Raw genomic sequence first — 18,954 nt, forward strand, 5'->3', positions numbered from 1 at the left:
AGAATCCCCATGGGAGCCCCAGCACCCCGAGAGGATGAAACCACACCTTTGGGGACTGCTTCTGAAGGAGAGTGTAGGAACAAGGACGTGAAACACGGTTACAGGCTGGCTTCACTTAAGTGTAGAATATGAATAAATCAAGGGGCAAACACACAACAGAAACCAACACCAACCCCTCACCCCATGTGGTGAAGATGATGGGGGTGAGCGGAAGGAGAGGGTGGCAGCAATGAAGGGGGCCTTTGGGAGGGGGTAGAGACGTTAAGACACAGAACGCTAAATGAAACTAGACCCCTGGAGTGTCATTAATAGCAGAAACCAGTGACAAATCAAGGGGAAAGTAAATTGATTAAAAAGAGAGACTTTTAGGGCCAGAGCGATAGTACAGCGGGGAGGGCGCTTGCATTGGACATGGCCAACCTGGGTTTGATTCTCAGCATCCCATATGATCCCTCAAGCCGTGTCAGGACTGATCCCTGAGCATAGAGCCAGGAGTAATCCCTTAGCACCTCTGGAGGTGGCTCCCAAAAGAGACCTTTTATCTTTCATGGTCTGCGAGGAGTGGGGCAGTGTTGGCCTGGTCACCGGTGACAGAAGCAGCAACAGTGATGACGACAATTGGGAGTGGCCAGGTCGCTTCCAAGCACCAAGTGGGCCCTCGGAAGCACCCGCGCAGCCCAGCTTTGTGGCCACGGGGACACAGGAGAATGAAGAGAGTGAAGAGGATGGACACCGCCGGCCGCCACCCAGCTCCCTAGGGCAGGGTTGACCCGATGCTCAGGTCTGCACTGCGTGGCCACACTTTCAAAGATGACAGTCCTAGCCACCCAGGGCCAGAACGAAGACAGACCCTGAGTTTTCTGGATTTCACAGCAGAGCGTTGAGTCCCCACCATGTCTGGGAGTGCGGCTGGGAGAAGGGTGTGGGGGGACACAGGGCAGAAATGGCCAAGAAGCCTGGTTGGTCTCACAAGACGACAGCTCAGAGCAACCAGGCTCTCGGGGGAAGTGTGTGACTCTTCCTGCCACCACAGCTCTGGCTAAACCACACACAGGGCTCAGCTGTCCCCAGACAGAGGCCCAGACAGACGCCGGTCCAGCAACCCGGGTGAAATGTTTAACCGGCTGACTTCGAACATTAACCTTCGATTGTCCTTGCCGCCCCAGAGTCAGAGAGACCCACTCTGCGAACCACTGACCTGGTGAGTTCTTCTTGGAGCTGTGTGTGGTCAGGTGGAAAGAATTTCACCACAAACTTAACAACCACGTGCTTCGGCCCTAAAAGAGAAAAAAAAAGGGGGGGAGGGGAAAAAGGTAGCACCTTTATTGACTGGGTTTTCAAATGCCAAGAAAGATGAAGACTTTCCAGGGAAGTATTGGACACGCAATATTTACCCAATCCCAACGGCCAAGAGCGGGCTTTCTGATGCCCAGGTCATGTGGGTCAGTCTGATTTACTCAGCCACACTTACTCCTAGCTCGGAAAATGACAATCTGTTTTCTAGCAAAACACTGTGACAAGGACTTTCTATGGAGGTTTGGAGCTCAGTCTTGAAAACCTAAATTAGATTTAGCTTGTTTTTTCTTTTGGGTTTGGGGGTCACGCGGGGCAATGCTCCAGGGCTACTCTTGGCTTTATGCTCGGGGGTCACTCCCAGCGGTGTTCAGGGAGAAGCCAGTGCTGGTACTGGAACCCGAGTCCCCTCCATGGGAAAGCCAGAGCTCAGCCCGGTCACAGCAAGTATTTATTAATTATTATTATTATTATTATTATTATTATTATTATTATGGGGCTGGAGTGATAGCACAGAAGGTAGGGCGTTTGCCTTGCAAGTGGCCACATGGCCAACCCGAGTTCGATTCCTCCGCCCCTCTCGGAGAGCCTGGCAAGCTACCGAGAGTATCTCGCATGCACGGCAGAGACTGGCAAGCTACCCGTGATGTAATCGATATGCCAAACACAGTAACAACTGCCACAATGGAGATGTTACTGGGCCTGCTCGAGCAAATCGATGAACAATGAGGACAGTGACAGTGACAGATTATTATTATTACTATTTGCTTTTTGGGTCACACCTGGTGATGCCCAGGGGTTACTCCTGGCTTTGCACTAAGGAATTACTCCTGGCAGTGCTCAGGGGACTCTATGGGATGCTAGGAATCGAACCCATGTCGGACACGTGCAAGGCAAACGCCCTACCCACTGTGTTATGGCTCCAGCCCAAACACAGCAAGTATCTAAAAAGACATTTGTCTTTAGACACTCGCTACTTGAGTCCTAATAGACAATCGCAGTAACTTGAGCTAATGAAGATGCGTTATGTGATTTATGAATTCTGAGTCTACAAGTCGGGCTTGTGACCGCCACCTACGGACAGAACACCACTGCTTCGAGGCTCCGCTCAGCGCTGAGAAGAGAACGGACACGTCCTGCTGTGTCTCCAGCCCAAGCCGAGTCAGGGGTTAGGAACCGTCCTGGGGAAAAGCTCTGGCAGGTGCTGGATAATGGATTCAGATCCCAGCGAACACCAGGAATGAGGACACTGCTCAGCACTGCCCGGTCTGGGAGCTTGAATCGAGCCGTTGTCCCGCCAGCCCTGCCACTGGGGAGTCCAGGCCTGAGCTGAAGACAGAACTCTCTGCAGGGGGGAGGGGGGTACGGGAGCTCTCGCAGAGCTCAGGGCTCCACACAGCATAAGGTGTCCAACAAGGACCCCTGAAATACCCCCCGCACCTGTCTCTGGCCCCACAGAGCTATCTTCCCAGCCCCTGTCATCTAAATTTCCATAGTAATTACAGAAGAGCCGAAAGTGGTGTACTGTGCTACCCTATCACAAAACAAAACAAAACAGAGGTTCGATCCCCATAAACAGCGCTGTTTATGTTTCCCCCAGAAGCGCCTGGAGTGATCCCTGAGCAGAGAGCCAGGAGTTAGCACGGAGTACTACCGGGTGTGACCCCAGAAGGAAACAAAAAGATGTGCTATTGTTTCTCGAATAACTCACTTAACGTAGAAAGAACCATCAGATGACGCTGAGGCAGAGGGTGTCAGAAACATGTCAGACCAATGCAGAAAGGTGGAAGCACACCAGGGCCCTGGCTGTGTTGAAACCCACACAGCTGGGCTCTCTGTTCTCAGACAGAATGACAGACAGACAGATAGACAGACAGACAGAAGTGCTGGGGGGGGGGGGGCAGGCCCTGGATCTCAAGCATCAGCGAAAAGGGAAGGTTTGGGGCGTGGTTCTCCCAGGACCTATCACCCGGGAAGCCTGAAGTCAGGCAGAGGCCGGCACTGGAAACTCCGTGAGGGCTGGGTCACCTGCACAGGGCTGGAGGGCGACTGACGGGCCCAGGGTGGTCGGAGGGAAGAGCGACTCGTGCTTCTCGCTCCCCTCCAGGGATGCAGCCCTGGTGGCCTCCCAATCCGGCTCGGGCTCTGGTGCAGGGATGCACCATCTGAATGACCTGAACAGAGCTGGACCTTTGGAGCGTGACCTCGGGGCAGAGAGAGGGGAGCAGGGTGCTGGGATGAGGGGCACAGGAAGGGTGAGGAAATCGCTTGTCTTCTCTCTTCTGGTTCCGGCCCCGCCCTGCCTCGGTTTTCTGTCTGAAGCCCTGGCTAAAGGCAAGACAGACTTGGCCCAGTGCTCTGGTCATTCAGAGAGAGAAGAGAGAGAGAGAGACAGAGACAGAGAGAGAGAGAGAGGAAGAGAGAGAGAACACATACAGACACACAGAGAGAACATACACACAGAACACACACACAGATAGAGAACACACAAAGAGCAAGAGCAAGAACACACAGACACAGAGAACACACACAAAGAAACACACATATGCATGTGTGTACGTGCGTGTGCACATACACAGAAACACGTGCATGTGTGTATGTGTGTGCATACATACACAGAGAGAACACATACACAGAGATACACATATGTGCATGTATGTACATGCGTGAGCGCGCGCACGCGCGCACACACACACACACACACACACACACACACACACACTTTCGGGACATCTTATTCTTCCAAACCACACCTGAATCCCGATCTCCAGGCTCCGAGGAGAACTGAAAATGTCACATCACTCTGATGCGTCAGTGTCCCTCCCCTCCCCTTCCGCAGCGAGAGCCAGCCAGAAACGCGAGTACAGCACCGAGGCTGACACTTAACCGCACGCCTCGCCTGGTGAACCCAGTGAGAAGCCAGGTTCTGACGACACAGCCGCTGGGTATTCCCATGGCTGAGGACGCGCCATAACGCTGCGGGTCCGTGACCGAGGAAAGCAGCCGCGTGTGAGAAGCTGCTTCCTGGGCGCAGGCCAGGTCTGAGCAAGCCAGGCTGTTCTGTCGTGAACCGTCCCCCGCCTCTGTGTGACGCCTGTGCCACACCTGTGAGCTTCCATACTTACTTCGGATCTGCTTGACGATGGGCTTCAGGAGGTCCAGCCACACCTGCAGAGGAGAGAGACGCAGACAGACATTCTCAATGAAACTGGAGCAGATGCTGAGACTCACTTTGGAGCCATTGAGAAGCAAAAGCGTCCGGCGCCTCCGACGATATCTGTATTCCCCCCTACCCAGCAGGCCTGTCTTGCATCTGCTCTCGCCCACCCCTCTGACAGAACAGCCCAGAGCCCAAGAACAGCACCTCTGAGCTACAGAATCACAATGGATTCAGACTTAACCTGGAGATCAGCCTCTCTTTCTCTGCCCACAGTGACCACAGCCGGTCAGCCCCAGGGGTCCCGCGGGGAGTGACGAAACCCACTGCACATCTGGGCAGGAAGGGGGGCGAGGAGCACTCAGTCACCTCTGCCGGACAAGGCCACACCTTCCCGGCATCACCCAACACAGAAACCTGAGGCCTCAGACACTCACAATTGACCCCCAGACCCAGGGTGGCAGGGACGGGGCCGGGCGGCCTGTCTAATGCCCAGTCCGCACTCGACACCTGCAAGCCTCTGAACTGGTGGGCTGGGTGGCGAAATGAAAGCGAGGGAGCTGGAGAGAGCCACAGGAGGGAGACTGGTAGAGCGAGAGGGGCGGGCAGGGAGGGCAGAGGGAGAGAGGGAGGAAGGGGGGAGGGAGAGAGGGAGAGGGTGGGAGAAAGAGGAAGAGAGGGAGAAATAGAAAAAGAGGGAGAGAGAGAGGAGAGAGGGAGAGGGAGGGTGAGTGAGAGGGAATATAAAAGGGAGGGAGAGACCGTAGTTTATTTTATTATTATTATTATTATTATTATTATTATTATCATCATCATCATCATCATTCGGGCTGGAGCAATAGCACAACAGTAGGGCGTTTGCCTTGCGTGCAGCCAGCCTGGTCGAGCCGGGTTTGATCCCTCCGCCCCTCTCGGAGAGCCCAGCAAGCTACCGAGAGTATCTCACCCGCACGGCAAAGCCTGGCAAGCTACCCATGACGTATTCAATATGCCAAACACAGTAACAAGAAGTCTCAAAATGGCGATGTTACTGGGTCCGCTCGAGCAAAATTGATGAACAACGGGAGGACAGTGTTTTTGTTTTGTATTATTATTATTATTATTATTATTATTATTATTGCTTTTTGGGTCACACCCGGTGATGCTCAGGGGTTACTCCTGGCTCTGCACCCAGAAATTACTCCTGGCAGTGCTTGGGCGACCATATGGGATGCTGGGAATCGAATCCGGGTCTGCTGCGTGCAAGGTAAACACCCTTTGCGCTATGTTATGGCTCCAGCCCCCATAGTGTATTTTAAACTCACTTACGGGGGTCTGTGAGTGAAAGGCACACACCCTAACCGCCAAGCTGCATCTCTGCAGCCTCCACACTTTTGTTTAAAAATCAGAACAGAACAAAAATGCGTTCACATCAACAGTCACACACACAGGCGTCGGCTAAATCATGGCAATCAGGAAATGACCCAGCATCCAGAATTTATTGGGGGTGGCGGGGGTGGTGGGGCGGAGGGGGCGTCCCTGCAGGCTGCTGACTCGAAAAAATTACTTTGGGGTTTTGCTTACAATCATTTCAATGCAGTTTTTTCCTATGAAGCTACAGGACTCGTCTCGCATCTGGTTCTCTTTAAAAGCTACCCGAAGTGCGGTTTTCTTTTAAAGAGACCCACGCATCTAATAGAGATTTCAAAATCTGGAGAAACTACAGGGGGAGAGGAGGCCCCATCCAGTGTTCTGCGTGCCACAGATGAACAGGGCAGAAGCCATGGATGGGGACATGGATGGCTGCATGCCGGTGAGGGCAGGGAGCAAGCCTGGCTTCTGTGATGGGTCCAGGCTGCAGTGCATGGAGGAGAGACCAGGAGGTTGATCAAGGGCGGGGCCAGGAGTGACGGCAAGCCGGGCTCTCCACCGGTCACTCTATAAAAGGGTCCCGAAACTTGTCCCACACGTGAGCCTGAACAGGAGAAGTTCTGTCAGAAGCTCTTATATATGGTAGTGGGCGTGGAGGAGAATGAAATGGGCATACAAGTCAAACACTGACAGATGACAAACCATACATTGCACCGGATTTGTATTTGACTGGATGAAGATCTGAGGCAGATGTCAGAATCAGTAGGAAGAGCTTTAGGACCAGGGTTAAAAGTGTGCAAAAGGAGGGGCTGGAGCGATAGCACTGCAGGTAGGGCATTTGCCTTGCACGCAGCCGACCCGGGTTTGATTCCCAGCATCTCATATGGTCCCCGAGCACTGCCAGGAGTGATTCCTGAATGCATGAGCCAGGAGTAACCCCTGTGCATCACTGGGTGTGACCCCCCCCCAAAAAAAAAGTGTGAAAAAGGAGCTGGAGCAATAGCACAGTGGGGAGGGTGTTGTTTGCCTTGCAAGTGGTTGACCCGGATTTGATTCCTGGCATCCCAGATGGTCTTCCGAGCACCACCAGGAGTAATTCCTGAGTGCATGAGCCAGGAGTAACACCTGGGCATCGCTGGGTGTAACCCAAAAAGTAAAAAAAAAGTGCAAAAGATGGATGTGTGAAAACTGTCCAGTTAGACATAATTTCGAAGCCACACACAGGCAGGACTGGGCAGTGCAGAAGGGAGACTGAGGCTGGAGAACTTGACGGGGCCTAAGGAACTTGCCTTGAATGCAGGCAACCCTGGTTTGGTCGCTGAGTAACACCAGGTATGGTCCCGGAAGACAGAGCTAGGAGTCAACTTTGCACACTGTAGGAATTCATCCCCCTAGTCAAAATCCCCCCCAAGGATGGGATATGCCCCTTGTTAAGATAGTTTTGATATTAGTTAGAATGCACAGGATTTGCAAATGCACATCCAGGAAAGAATAATACAGTAGAAAAGAACAGGTAACAAATATCTGCAGGCAGTAAAAATGCACCAGGAGAGCACAGAATTAGACTGTTAGGGTCTTTCAGATGTAGGGACATGGGCAAAAGTAGAATACAAAACTGTTCCATTTTTATATACAACAATTAATTTTTTTTTTTTTTTTGCTTTTTTGGGTCACACCCGTCAATGCTCAGGGGTTACTCCTGGCTCATGCACTCAGGAATTGCTCCTGGTGGTGCTCATGGGACCATATGGGATGCTGGGAATCAAACTTGTGTCAGCAGTTGGCTGCATGCAAGGCAAACTCCCTACCCACTGTGCTATCGCTCCAGCCCCAGAACAATTAATTTTTAAAGAATTTTTAAAATTTAATTTTTTTAAATTAGTGAATCACCCTGAGGTAATTACGAACTTCCATGCTTGCATTTCAGTCATACAATGATCGAGTACCCATCCCTCCGCCAGTGCCCATTCTCTACCACCAAGGGTCCCAGCATCCCTCCCACCACCCCCACCCCAACCCCCACCCCACCCTGCCTCTGTGGCAGGGCATTCCCTTTAGAACAATTTATTTTTTATAAAATATTTTATATTTTATAAAACATATTTATATTTATTATTTGCAGTTATATACTGGAATTATTTACAATTAATTGATAATTAAAATTATAGAATTATCTCTAAATAAATAATGTAATGTTTATAAATATTTTTATATTTTATTGTGTTTAAAATTTTATAAAATATAAGGATACTGGGATCCATGGTGGTGGGAAATGGGCACTGGTGGAGGGATGGGTCCTTGATCATTGTATGATTGAAACCCAAGCACAAAAATTTCTAAGTCTACCACTGTACCTCATGGTGTCTCACTAATAAAAATTTAAAAATATATATAAACTTTAGATTTTAGATTTCACGGTGCCTGCTGATGGCTATGTAAAACCCTCAGTCTCTGATCTTCATGTACCTACTGGATGTCCAGGTGCTCACAAACTGTCCTGCATGTCCCTCTCAATAGTGGCTCACCAGTTGGAAGTCCAGCGGGAGTGGGGGAGCAATACTGCACTGAAAAAATAAATGCCAGCCTCCGGGGCCAGGGAGGGCTGCCCAGGCAACCCTAAAGCTTAGACAGTTAATTGTGTGTTTGCCACACTCTGTGATGGACCATTGCTGGACAGGGGTGGAAGATGCTGATCTAACCAGCATCAGATGGCACGCAGCCAGGAGTGGCCCAAAGGACAGAATCACTAACGAACCGGAAGACCTACCCATCATGCAACCCAAAAGGCAACACTGGGAAGTTTTCCTAAAAACAGGGCAGCAGAGCAGAGTTCCAAGAGATTGGGGGAAAGGTGGCAAGGAAGGGCAGGCAGAAGAAGAGAAAGAGGAAGAAATAACAGCTCAGGTTTGCCCCAATTCAAAGATGACCACAAGCCCACAAATGCAAGAATCCCAAGCCAAAGATATGAGAAGGAACCGGAGGCAGCACGCCAACGTCTAGAGGAGTGAGATGAGTTGTACAAAGGAGCTAAGAGAAAGGTGATAGGGGACTTCTTGCATTTCAGAAACAATGCAGAGGGGGAAATGCGGTGGAGGGGGATTACCAGGGCCCTGTGAAGAAATAAAATTAATCTTAGAGTTTTATGCCCAGCAAAGATGTCTCTGCGTAGGGTCCCGGAGACCTGCCTGTCCACCCGGCCACTATAGTCACATGGAACCAGGTGGCACTGAGCATGTTGTCACCTCCGCTCTGCTGACCCTGGACTGACCCTGCCCACACTGCCATCCTTATCTTGAATGTCCTCCCCTAATGATGTGAAACAATGCCAGCCCGTGGTGTGAGCCACCGCGTCTACGGTATGGCTCTGTGAGTCCATGCTAAGACACTCTACCACAGAGACGAATAGAAACAAGTAAGAAGACACCCATCTTCTTTTTTGGACTTTGTGTTTACTTAGAGGAAGCCAGCACTCATTTACCTGGTTACTGAGCCAGAAATTGGTGAGTGAATCTAGCTGCTTTCTGAGCTGGTGTATCAGAATCAAAAACAGCAGGTGTCCGAATGTCTGCAAGGTGTGGGCGGGTCTGCTTGGATCCTTTGGCCATAGGGTATCTGAATGAATTCGCAGGCTAACTCAGTCACTTCCTGTCCCATTTCTCTAAGTAAAGGACCCAAATCACAGACATCCACAACCTACCTGGCAGCTAAGGAGAGTCCAAGCTGCAATGTAGGGCGGTCCCTCCCATCCACCACCGGCCAAGAATTCTGCTCACATGCCACTCCTGCCTCTAAGTTCTGGGAAGCTTTGGGAGGAGGGAGGGCAGGGGGAGAGGTAGCCAGAGGAAGAGAAAGGGATTGCACTGCTGAGACGCCAGTGTGTGAATTTTGCTTCAAAGGAATGGACCTGTATGTATGCTGTTAGCATGTGGCAAATTCTCTTTATTTTTTAAAATTAATTTTTTAATTTCTTCTTCTTCTTCTTCTTCTTCTTCTTCCTCTTCCTCTTCCTCTTCCTCTTCCTCTTCCTCTTCCTCTTCCTCTTCTTCTTCTTCTTCTTCTTCTTCTTCTTCTTCTTCTTCTCTTTTTGGGCCACACCTGGCGATGCTCAGGGGTTACTCCTGGCTTTGCACTCAGGAGTTACTCCTGGTGGTGCTCAGGGGACCATATGGGATGCTGAGAATCGAATCAGAGTCGGCCGTGTGCAAGGCGAACACCCTACCTCCTGTGCTATCACTTTTAGCCCCAGCAAATTCTCTTTAAACGTGCAGGAGAGAAAACACCTCCCTGAGACCAATATTGAAAATGCTTTCATTTTCTTAATTATTCTAATTAGGACTTCCAAAACTATGTTCAGGAGTATATGCTAGTTGCTTAGCAAAACACTCTTGTATTATTGTTTTATTTATGAGAGCAGAAGAGACATTTTTATTTCCTCCTACTGAATATATTAGTTATGTTTGTCTCATTTGAAAAAAAATAAGAAAATGCAGAGTCAGGCAACCAAGCAAGGTCTGTGGGTCAAATCCAGTCCAATGGCCGAGACTGGTTTATAACCATACCCATATACCTCCTTTATTGTTTGAGTTTATAGGTCACTCCCTGCAGTACTCTGGGGCTATTCCTGGATCTATGCTCAAGGCTAACCCTGGGTGGTGGTCAGGGGCCCAACCATATATGGTTTGAGGACGGAATGGAGTTGGCCGCAGACAAGGCCAGCACCTTACCTCCCCTGCCATCTCGCTGGCCCTCGTGGCTTTTACAGTTGTAAAGGTTTCAAAGAAAAATTAAAATCAGCAGCAGATTTTCATGACACGTGAACACTTCATGAAAGTCAAATATCTGCACCCAATAAACAAGGTTTTATCAAAATGAGATGCCTGGGCGTGTATTAACCGTCAATGGCTGCTGCTCTCTACAACAGTCGTTGCCATAGAAACGGCATCGTTTGTGAAGGCTGATACACTTGCAGACGGTCTGTGCATCGCTGATAGGAGGCTCAGCCAGACGCACTGAGAATTGATGGCACAGGCTGTGCTCCTGGACGGCTCGTCACCCAGCAGTCTCTCCATGCCTCTGCCCACTCCCCACCTTCAGACTCCGGGAAGCAATTAGCCAGCGTAGTAAGTGCAAGACCTTGATTCCTGGAATCAATAGCATTTCTGCCACTGAGCACGCAATCGATAAGGAAGGCGCTGATTAAAAGAGTTCTCTGCTCGGGTGGGCCAATCCCACGGGCCTCTGGTGCCCACTCAAGGCCGGTAACAGCTCGAGTATAAAGGCAGCCACCCAGTCTATTAACTGTCAAATGCCACGACAAGCCTAAGGACGGGCGTGCCCAGCTGGTCACTTAGTACGACCTCGTTTATTTCTAATCTTGACCAAGCCATGGTAGGCGCCAGAAAGTGTTTTTTCCCTTCAGTGCCTGGAAACTCTTCCCCAGGAAGAGGCTCCAACAGAGGTTATTCCTATGACAGGAATGATGGGAAGGGGGTTGGGACGATCTGGTTTATATCATCTTGGTGATAAAGGCTCACGGTCCTGCATATCAGACCTGGGATATTCATGCACAGATCAATAGGCAAAACCACACCTGGCGTGCTGTGACTCCTGCTGGTTGGGGCTGCCACGTAAAGCCTGCACAGGTGATCAATGCACGGAAGTATAAACACCCACAACAGGGGCCTGAGTGACAGCCCAGCGGGGAGGGTACTTGCCTTGTACACGGCCCAGCCGGGTTTGATCCCTGGCATCCCATATGGTCCCCTGAGCACTCTCAGGAGTAATTTCTGAGTGCAGAGCTGGGAGTAAACCCTAAGCAAGCAAGCAAGCAAGCAAGCAAGCAAGCAAGCAAGCAAGCAAACAAGCCCAAAACTCCAACGAATGGAAAAAAAGGAATTCTAACTCAGGCTAATGACATGAATGAACCTGAAGTGCATTATCCTGAGGATTTAAGTCCCTCATGGAAGGACCAATACGGCTGTATCTGACTGATGTGGAACTCCATGCAGGCTAACTCAGAGCAGTCAGAAGGACAACACTGTGTGCCGGGGCCAGTGAAAAGAGACCTACTGTGGAATGAGAACAGGGTCTGAGTGATGAAAGCTCTAAGGTTCAGCTGTACGACAGGGCTCTGTCGTCAGTACCATGGCTAGATACATGTACCAGCTGGTTAGTCCTGGGGCTGTGGTGCAGCCGGAAATCCCCTGAGGTCCCAAGGGTCATAGTGGGCAAAGCTGCAAGATGGTGCTGGCCCCGGCGACTGTGGCAGTGTCATACTCACTGCAAATTCATGCACTTGGCTGAGTTTGAGTCTTCAGTCATCAGGGTTTACCCACTGTGGTTCCAGGGATTGGATTGGGGTCAGCCACACGCAAGGCAAGTACCTGACTCCTGTCCTATCCTTCTGGCTCCAAGTAAAGCACTTTGGTTTTATAAATGTAGGCGTACTTGCTATTTATTCAACCACTGATTAAGCTAACTGAAGTGGGCATAAACTCCATAGTACCTTTTTTTTAAAAATTGAATATCCATGATGTAGATCATTACAAAGCTGTTCATGACCGGGGTTCAGTCATATAATGATCCAACACTCATCCCTCCACCAGTGTACATTTCCCACCACCAATGTCTCCTGTCTCCCCACCACCAACCCCCAACACCACAACCCCCAGCCCCAGCCTGCCTATGTAGGAGACACTTTCCTTCTTGCTCTCTCTCTCCTTGTGTGTATTATAATCTTCAATATGGTGCCAAAAGCTCATCATGTTTGTTTAGGGTGTTCAGTACTTTTACTGGGAAGGTAAGGATGGAGTAGTTATTTTTTTTTTAACTGATGGGGCAGCTTTTGGTATGGACGTGACTGCCGAGGCTTCCAGGAGTATAGGAAAATGGGGGAAGGTAGCCCATCCCTACCCCGAGAAAGTCTAAGATTTTAGTCATAAAACCACACAGCCAAAATTTCAGCAGATGATATCTCAGTCAAGTCCATCCTCAGATGGTGAAGTCAGGTCAGGGGTATGGAGGTGACTTTGGATTGTGGAAGCAAATAGCCAGGGACGGGGGGCTCTGCTTGGGTGGGCACCAGGACAACCCTCCCCCATGTGATTTACCCCAGCCTGTTCAGCTTTGCAAGGGTCCAAGATTAGCTGCGACTTTTGATCTCTTTTGAGGTTTATTTATGTGCCTCTGAAACAAGGTCAGTAGTAGAGCTTACTGGGTGGAACTGGAGTTGGTTTGTGACTCCAGTGCTTCCATGAGTATTGGGAAGTGGGGAGAGGTAGCCCATCCCAACTCTGAGAAAGCCAGCAGATTTCAGTCACAAAACCCGCATACCCAAATTTTCGGCAGATTTTATCTGAGATTATAGCTGAACTGGAGGTGGTCTGTGGGCGTAGCTCCCACATACCTAACTTTTGTCAGTTTAATTTCTCAGGAAACTTGGTCCTATGTTGTTGGGTTCCAGCCAGAGGCACGGCAGCAATTTTGGGGTACCGGGAAGCAAGAAGGCACCATCAGGCTGCTGATGCACTCACCCACGTGTCCAGCTAGACCTGCTGGCAGCCCTGCACCCCCCAGTAAAGCACTTTAACTGTGGAGCCAGCACTCGGCTGTCATGTGCTTTATTCCAACTGGATACACACCCTGAGTCAGCCTTGTCCATCTTCCTTCCCTCACCTCCTCCTCCTCCTCCTCCTCCTCGCCTCTCCACTGCAGCCTGACTAGCTGGTTCAGGAACAGCTCAAGAGCTTTCTGGTCTTCATACGTGAGATGCCCACTCTGGAGATTTCTACCAGGCCCATCCTGCTGGCCTCAGGAGGATGGTCTCATAGGATGGGGGAATGATTTTCTGATGAATATTTTTTTGCCCCAGGCCCACTGGCCCCTGATCTCAGACCATATCTCATTACAGACCATGTCCTGTATAGCCCCCTAGCCCCAGTCAGATTACATGTTGTCCAACATCTCACTACACTTGGGTTCCTAGGACAGGGTGAGCCAACGTTCTAGTTATTTGGTGTGTCCACTGGAAAAAAATCATGGTAATAGTTCAGGAACATCACCCTTAACAGCATATTGAATGCAAAGAGAGCCCCTACGAGATTGCCATTATTTATAGGAATTAAAAGCAAAACAGGGGCCAGAGGAACAGTCCAGCAGGCAGGGCATTTGCTTTGCACATGCCGACCTGGGTTCAAACCCTGGAACCCCATATGGTCCCCGGAGCCTTGGCAAGGCTGATCCCTGAGCTCAGAGCCAGGAGTAAGCCCTGAGCACCACTAGATGTGGTCCTCCCTTACCTCCTGCAAACAACAGTGCATTATATTCAACCAGTTGGGTCCAAACCAGGGATACCTTTCTATTAGATTGTTTTCTGTCTGGGTCTCAGGGGCTGCTTCCAGCAACACCCAGCCTCACTGTACAGGCCACAAGTCCAGGGCCAGCAGGCTATGATCCGGTTGGTGACTGGGACAGATGGAACTCAGGGTTTAGTAGCCGGCAGGGCAACTGCCCCAGCCTTGGAGCCACTCCCTGGCCTGGGGAACCTCTTGGAAGAATCTTATGTCACCTTTGGCCAAGACATAAGGTGGAGCCCAGGGAAAGGGCATTTCATGCTTTAGGAGCTGATCACTTGATGCATATGCAAATGAACTAGGATGTTTGCTGTGACATCACTGGGGAAAGCAAACAGCTCAGAGTTCCCTGCAAGGGTGGTCACACAGTGCTGGGGCGGGGGGGTGGTGGGGGACGGGTTGGGGGGGCAGAAGGAAGCAGGAGTGACAGACTCTCTAGACTGTTCCTCACATCTGTCTCTTTCAGAACCATCTTATTTTATGAGGCTGCCCAAGGACTTGGGCAAAGGGGAGGTAGGGGCAAAGGCCAGAGGTCACAGCCTTGACCCTCCCCTCCCCACCACCGATTTTCCATGAACTTGCACATCTCCCGACTGAGTCCCATGTGGAGACAGATAAAAACGAAGGGCTGCTGCATGGAGCCCCAATGGCTCTGTTTCCTTGTGCTCACAGTCAACATGAACTCCATCACTCACTGCATTCTCTCATGCCCACGGCCCACATGGTCTCCATCACTCACTACATTCTCTCACGCCCACGGCCAACACGGTCTCCATCACTCACCATGGTCTCTCATGCCCACGGCCCACACAGTCTCCATCACTCACCACGGTCTCTCACACCCATGGCCCACACAGTCTCCATCACTCGCTGTGTTCTCTCATGCCCATGGCCAACACGGTCTCTGTCACTCACCACGGTCTCTCACACCCACATCCAACACGGTCTCCAACACTCACCGTGGTCTTTTTGTGGTCAGGAAACTCGAGGCCGAAGTAGTCGCCCTCTACGAGGTTGAGGTGTCCGCACACGGCATCCAGCAGCACCTTCCCGGGGGCTCTTTGCTGCAAGGAGAAACCAGAGAATCACGTTAGCCCTCCAGGTCCAGCAGCGAGAGCCCCCAGCCCACCCAGGCTGGCTCTCTGGGGTCCTGACTAGGCCTGGTCTAGCCCTGGGCACCCCTGGGTCCTTCTCAGCCTTTCTCTCACTGAGGAGCTAAATGCTGCTGTCTGCTCCACACACCCATACTAAAGGTGAATCCCTATATCTGCAGCCGGAGGACCAATCTGGGCAATGAACGCATGGAAAAAGGCATCTTATTCGATGACATATGCCAGCCTCTTCTCCCAATGAGGTTCTTGAACTACTTCATTTATCTTCGATTCCCTACATTCAATAATTCTGCTGGGACTAGTACAATACACTGAGTTCTACACACTGGGCCCGTGAGACGAGGGAGTAGAATGTTTCAGGCCCCACTTTCTACTCTCCAAGTTTAGAAGGACAGGCTGATGGGTTTCAGGGAAAATCAATCCAAGCCTATTCCCCAGATTAAATACTGGCAGGAGGATGGGGAGAAAACTCAAGGACTAGTGTAGAGTATGCATGTGAGAGACCCAGCTTCGACCCCCCAGTACCACACAGCTCCCTGAGCACTGCTGGGAGTATCCCCTGAGCACTGCTGGGTCAAGTCCCCCAGTTAAAAAAAATTCTTGACCCAATCAAACAAAAAGCACTGGGAGGAAGATGTTTCAAACACTGCCAGTTACTAGGTACATGTTCTTCGCTCCCCTTTTGTAAGACAGAACCTTTTAGGAAACAAGTTATAATCCGAGGGACCTAGTGACAACAGGAATCAGACCCTGGCAGGCAGAGGAATCCATGTGTCTGTTAGCCTGTCCCTGTGGGACCCAAACTACTCTCCAGATACTTTACTCCTCAGAAACAAGCAGCTTAGGGGCCGAGAGATAGTGCAGTGGGAAGGATGTTTGCCTTGCACTTGGTTGGCCCAGGTTCAATCCCTGGCATCCCATATGACCTCCTGAGCCCTTCCAGGAGTGATTCCTGAGTGCAGAGACAGGAGTAACCCCTGAGCACTGCCAAGTGTGGCCAAAAACCAAGCCAAAGAGAGAAAATAAAACAGTAACAAAGCATCTTAAAAATATGAGGGGCTGCTGCCACAGAGGCAGGGTGGGATCGGGGGTATGCGGGGTGGGAGGGATACTAGGATCCATGGTGGTGGGAAATGGGCACTGGTGGAGGGATGGGTATTTGATCGCTGTATAATTGAAACCCAAGCACAAAAATTTGTAAGTCTACAATTGTACCTCATGATGTCTCACTAATAAGGTAAAGGTAAAGGCCCTCCCGTTGATCGTCGATTTGCTCGAGCGGGCCCAGTAACGTCTCCATTGGAGACTTTGTTGTTACTGTGTCTGGCATATCGAATACTCTCGGTAGCTTGCCGGGCTCTCCGAGAGGGGCGGAGGAATTGAACTCGGGTCGGCCATGTTGGCCGCTTGTAAAAATTAAAAAAAAAAAAGAGGGGCTGGAGCCATAGTACAGTGGGTAGGCATTTGCCTTGCAGGGTTCAATCCCCGACATCCCATATGGTCCCCTAAACAACTGAATGCAAGAGCCAGGAGTAACCCCTGAGCATCGTCAGGGATGGCCCCAAAAGATACTGACCACTCCAGAGAGGCCGGTGAGATTCTCCACGGATAAGCCCAACTTGCGTGGCTGGCACTGAGTGCCTGGGGTCACAGGGGACGTCACACCCTGTGTGGGGCACAGGTTCTCAGAAACTGCTCCTTCTCTGTCAAACATACCTCCACCTCCCATGCTGATCAGTGCACGCAAGACCCACAAAGGCCACCGGCTGCCACGTTGCCTAGCAAGATGCTGAGTGCTCAAGGTTTCACTCGCCAAGCCAAAGAGGGTGCAGGGATCACGCTGCTCCCACACCTGGCTCCAAGGAGGAGGGGTGAAGCCTTTGCTGGAGGCTCTCCTCTTCAGCCCAGAGACCCACACACCTCACAGACAGTCATCAACCAAGGCTGGAGGTGAGACGCCGAGGGAGAATTCCTAAAGCACAGCATCTGCCAAAGGCCTCGCGGGTCAGAGAGAGAGTCCAGGGGTTAAGGCATTCCCCAGGGGCTGGAGCGATAGCACAAAGGATAGGGCATTTGCCTTGCATGCGGCTGACCCGGGTTTGATTCCCAGCATCCCCTATGGTTCCCCAAGCACCTCCAGGAATAATTCCTGAGTGCACAAGCCAGGAGTAACCCCTGTGCATCGCTGGATGTGACCCAAAAAGCAAAAAAAGGGGGAAAAATAAGGCATTCCTCAGCATCACTAGTGGTTCTCCCAAATCCTCCCACAAATAATCCCTGAGCACAGAGCCAGTAGTAAACCCTGAGCACCGCTGGGTGTGCCCTAACTAGAACTCACAAGCAAATAAAGGACGGATTACATCCCATTTCCACCCCCCCTCCTTTCCCACCATTCTCTATATTCTGTATCAGCAGATGAGCGGCTGGGGCTCTGAGCAGCTGGCAAACTCTCAGGCAGCCCCAGGAATTCCTGGAACTGAGTGAATTTGATCACTTCATCTGGGCTGACCGAGTCCGGGAGGCGAGAATTTATCAATGCTGGAAGCCTGAGCAAGTCACAGATCAATACACAAAGGCGGCCTTTGTGCGCGCGCTGCTTGGCCAAGCGTTTTGCCCAACCCCCGCCCCAGAGCAGGGAAGTGGGGGCCATCGGAATCAGGTTCTTGGACTGAGTCGGGTTTTCGTGAATGTTCTGACAAGAGGCTGGGAACAGATGTTCGGGTCTTGTGACGACATGGATCTGAAACTGGTTTCCGGGCCTCCCATCTCCTGACATTTGATAATTTGGTACAAATCCGTTCTGCAAAGTGACTTCCAAAGCTTGACTTCTACACAGGGAAAGGTAGAAAGCACCTGAAAGATGTTGTGTCTTATAAAACCTGCCCATGACACAGGTGCCCTGAAAGCATTCTATGAATGGCCCCGGGGAAGGCCAGCACGCCAGGAGGCGGCAGTGCTAGGAAGCCTTTATAAGGATCCCTGGGCAACTTGGAGGGTGCTGGTATCCCGTGAACTGTGTGTGAGCACCCCAAAGTAACAAGGCCGCTACCATCTCAAATGCTTTGCCCTGGGTTCTGGGCCCATCGTCCTTCTTCCCTTAGGGTCAGTGTTGACTCTTTCTCAATGATCCACGGCGATAATTCTGCTTCCCAGAAAGTATCTCGGACACGGAAGCAGGCAGAGGTTGCCTCTCTTCTAGAAAATGCTTCTTTTATTCCCTACAGTGGAGTTCTTCCGGCACCTCTCGATGCCATTCCCCAAGGACTCCTTGGAACATCACACAAAGTGGCACATGAGCCGCGAGTAAGCTGTAGTGGGGGCGCCCGGACCTGGCCCCCACAACGTCCTGAGTTCCATCCCTCGTACCTCACGGACTCACAAATGCGGCTGGGGCTGTCACTTCCCCTTTATAAAAATCAATCTGTGTCATCGACTGTAAACAGAAAGCAGGAAGGGCGGGCCAACACTGTGAAAGCACCCAATGCCAGGGAGCTGCCTATTCACTGTGATGCAAGTTTTCTTTTTATGTAATTTTTTAAAATTGAATCACCATGAGATACACAGTTACAAGGTTGCTCATGATTGTGTTTCAGTCATATGATGTTCCAACACTTGGCCCTCCACTAGTGGACATTTCCCAGGTCCAGTGTCCACAGGTTCTCTTCTGCCTCCACCCTGCCTGCATGATAAG

General features: G+C 50.9%; 2 protein-coding genes across 4 annotated transcripts in view; one reads left to right on the plus strand and one right to left on the minus strand.

Moving 5' to 3' along the window:
• Window positions 1–18,954, plus strand: part of STK24 (serine/threonine kinase 24) — a 314,684-nt gene that overhangs the window by 114,389 nt on the left and 181,341 nt on the right. The gene's annotated exons all lie outside the window — the stretch shown is intronic.
• FARP1 (FERM, ARH/RhoGEF and pleckstrin domain protein 1) overlaps window positions 1–18,954 on the minus strand; it is a 253,166-nt gene that overhangs the window by 67,725 nt on the left and 166,487 nt on the right. For all 3 annotated transcript variants that reach the window (XM_056108853.1, XM_056108862.1, XM_056108844.1), the window contains exons 3-5: window positions 15,111–15,215; window positions 4,419–4,461; window positions 1,199–1,277 (exon numbers count right to left, since the gene is read on the minus strand). In XM_056108853.1, coding sequence (XP_055964828.1) covers window positions 1,199–1,277; window positions 4,419–4,461; window positions 15,111–15,215 — 227 coding nt within the window. The remainder of the gene's footprint in view (window positions 1–1,198; window positions 1,278–4,418; window positions 4,462–15,110; window positions 15,216–18,954) is intronic.

The sequence above is a fragment of the Sorex fumeus genome, unplaced genomic scaffold (assembly GCF_029834395.1).
Source record: "Sorex fumeus unplaced genomic scaffold, SorFum_2.1 ptg000008l, whole genome shotgun sequence".
In the NCBI taxonomy this organism is placed as follows: domain Eukaryota; kingdom Metazoa; phylum Chordata; class Mammalia; order Eulipotyphla; family Soricidae; genus Sorex; species Sorex fumeus.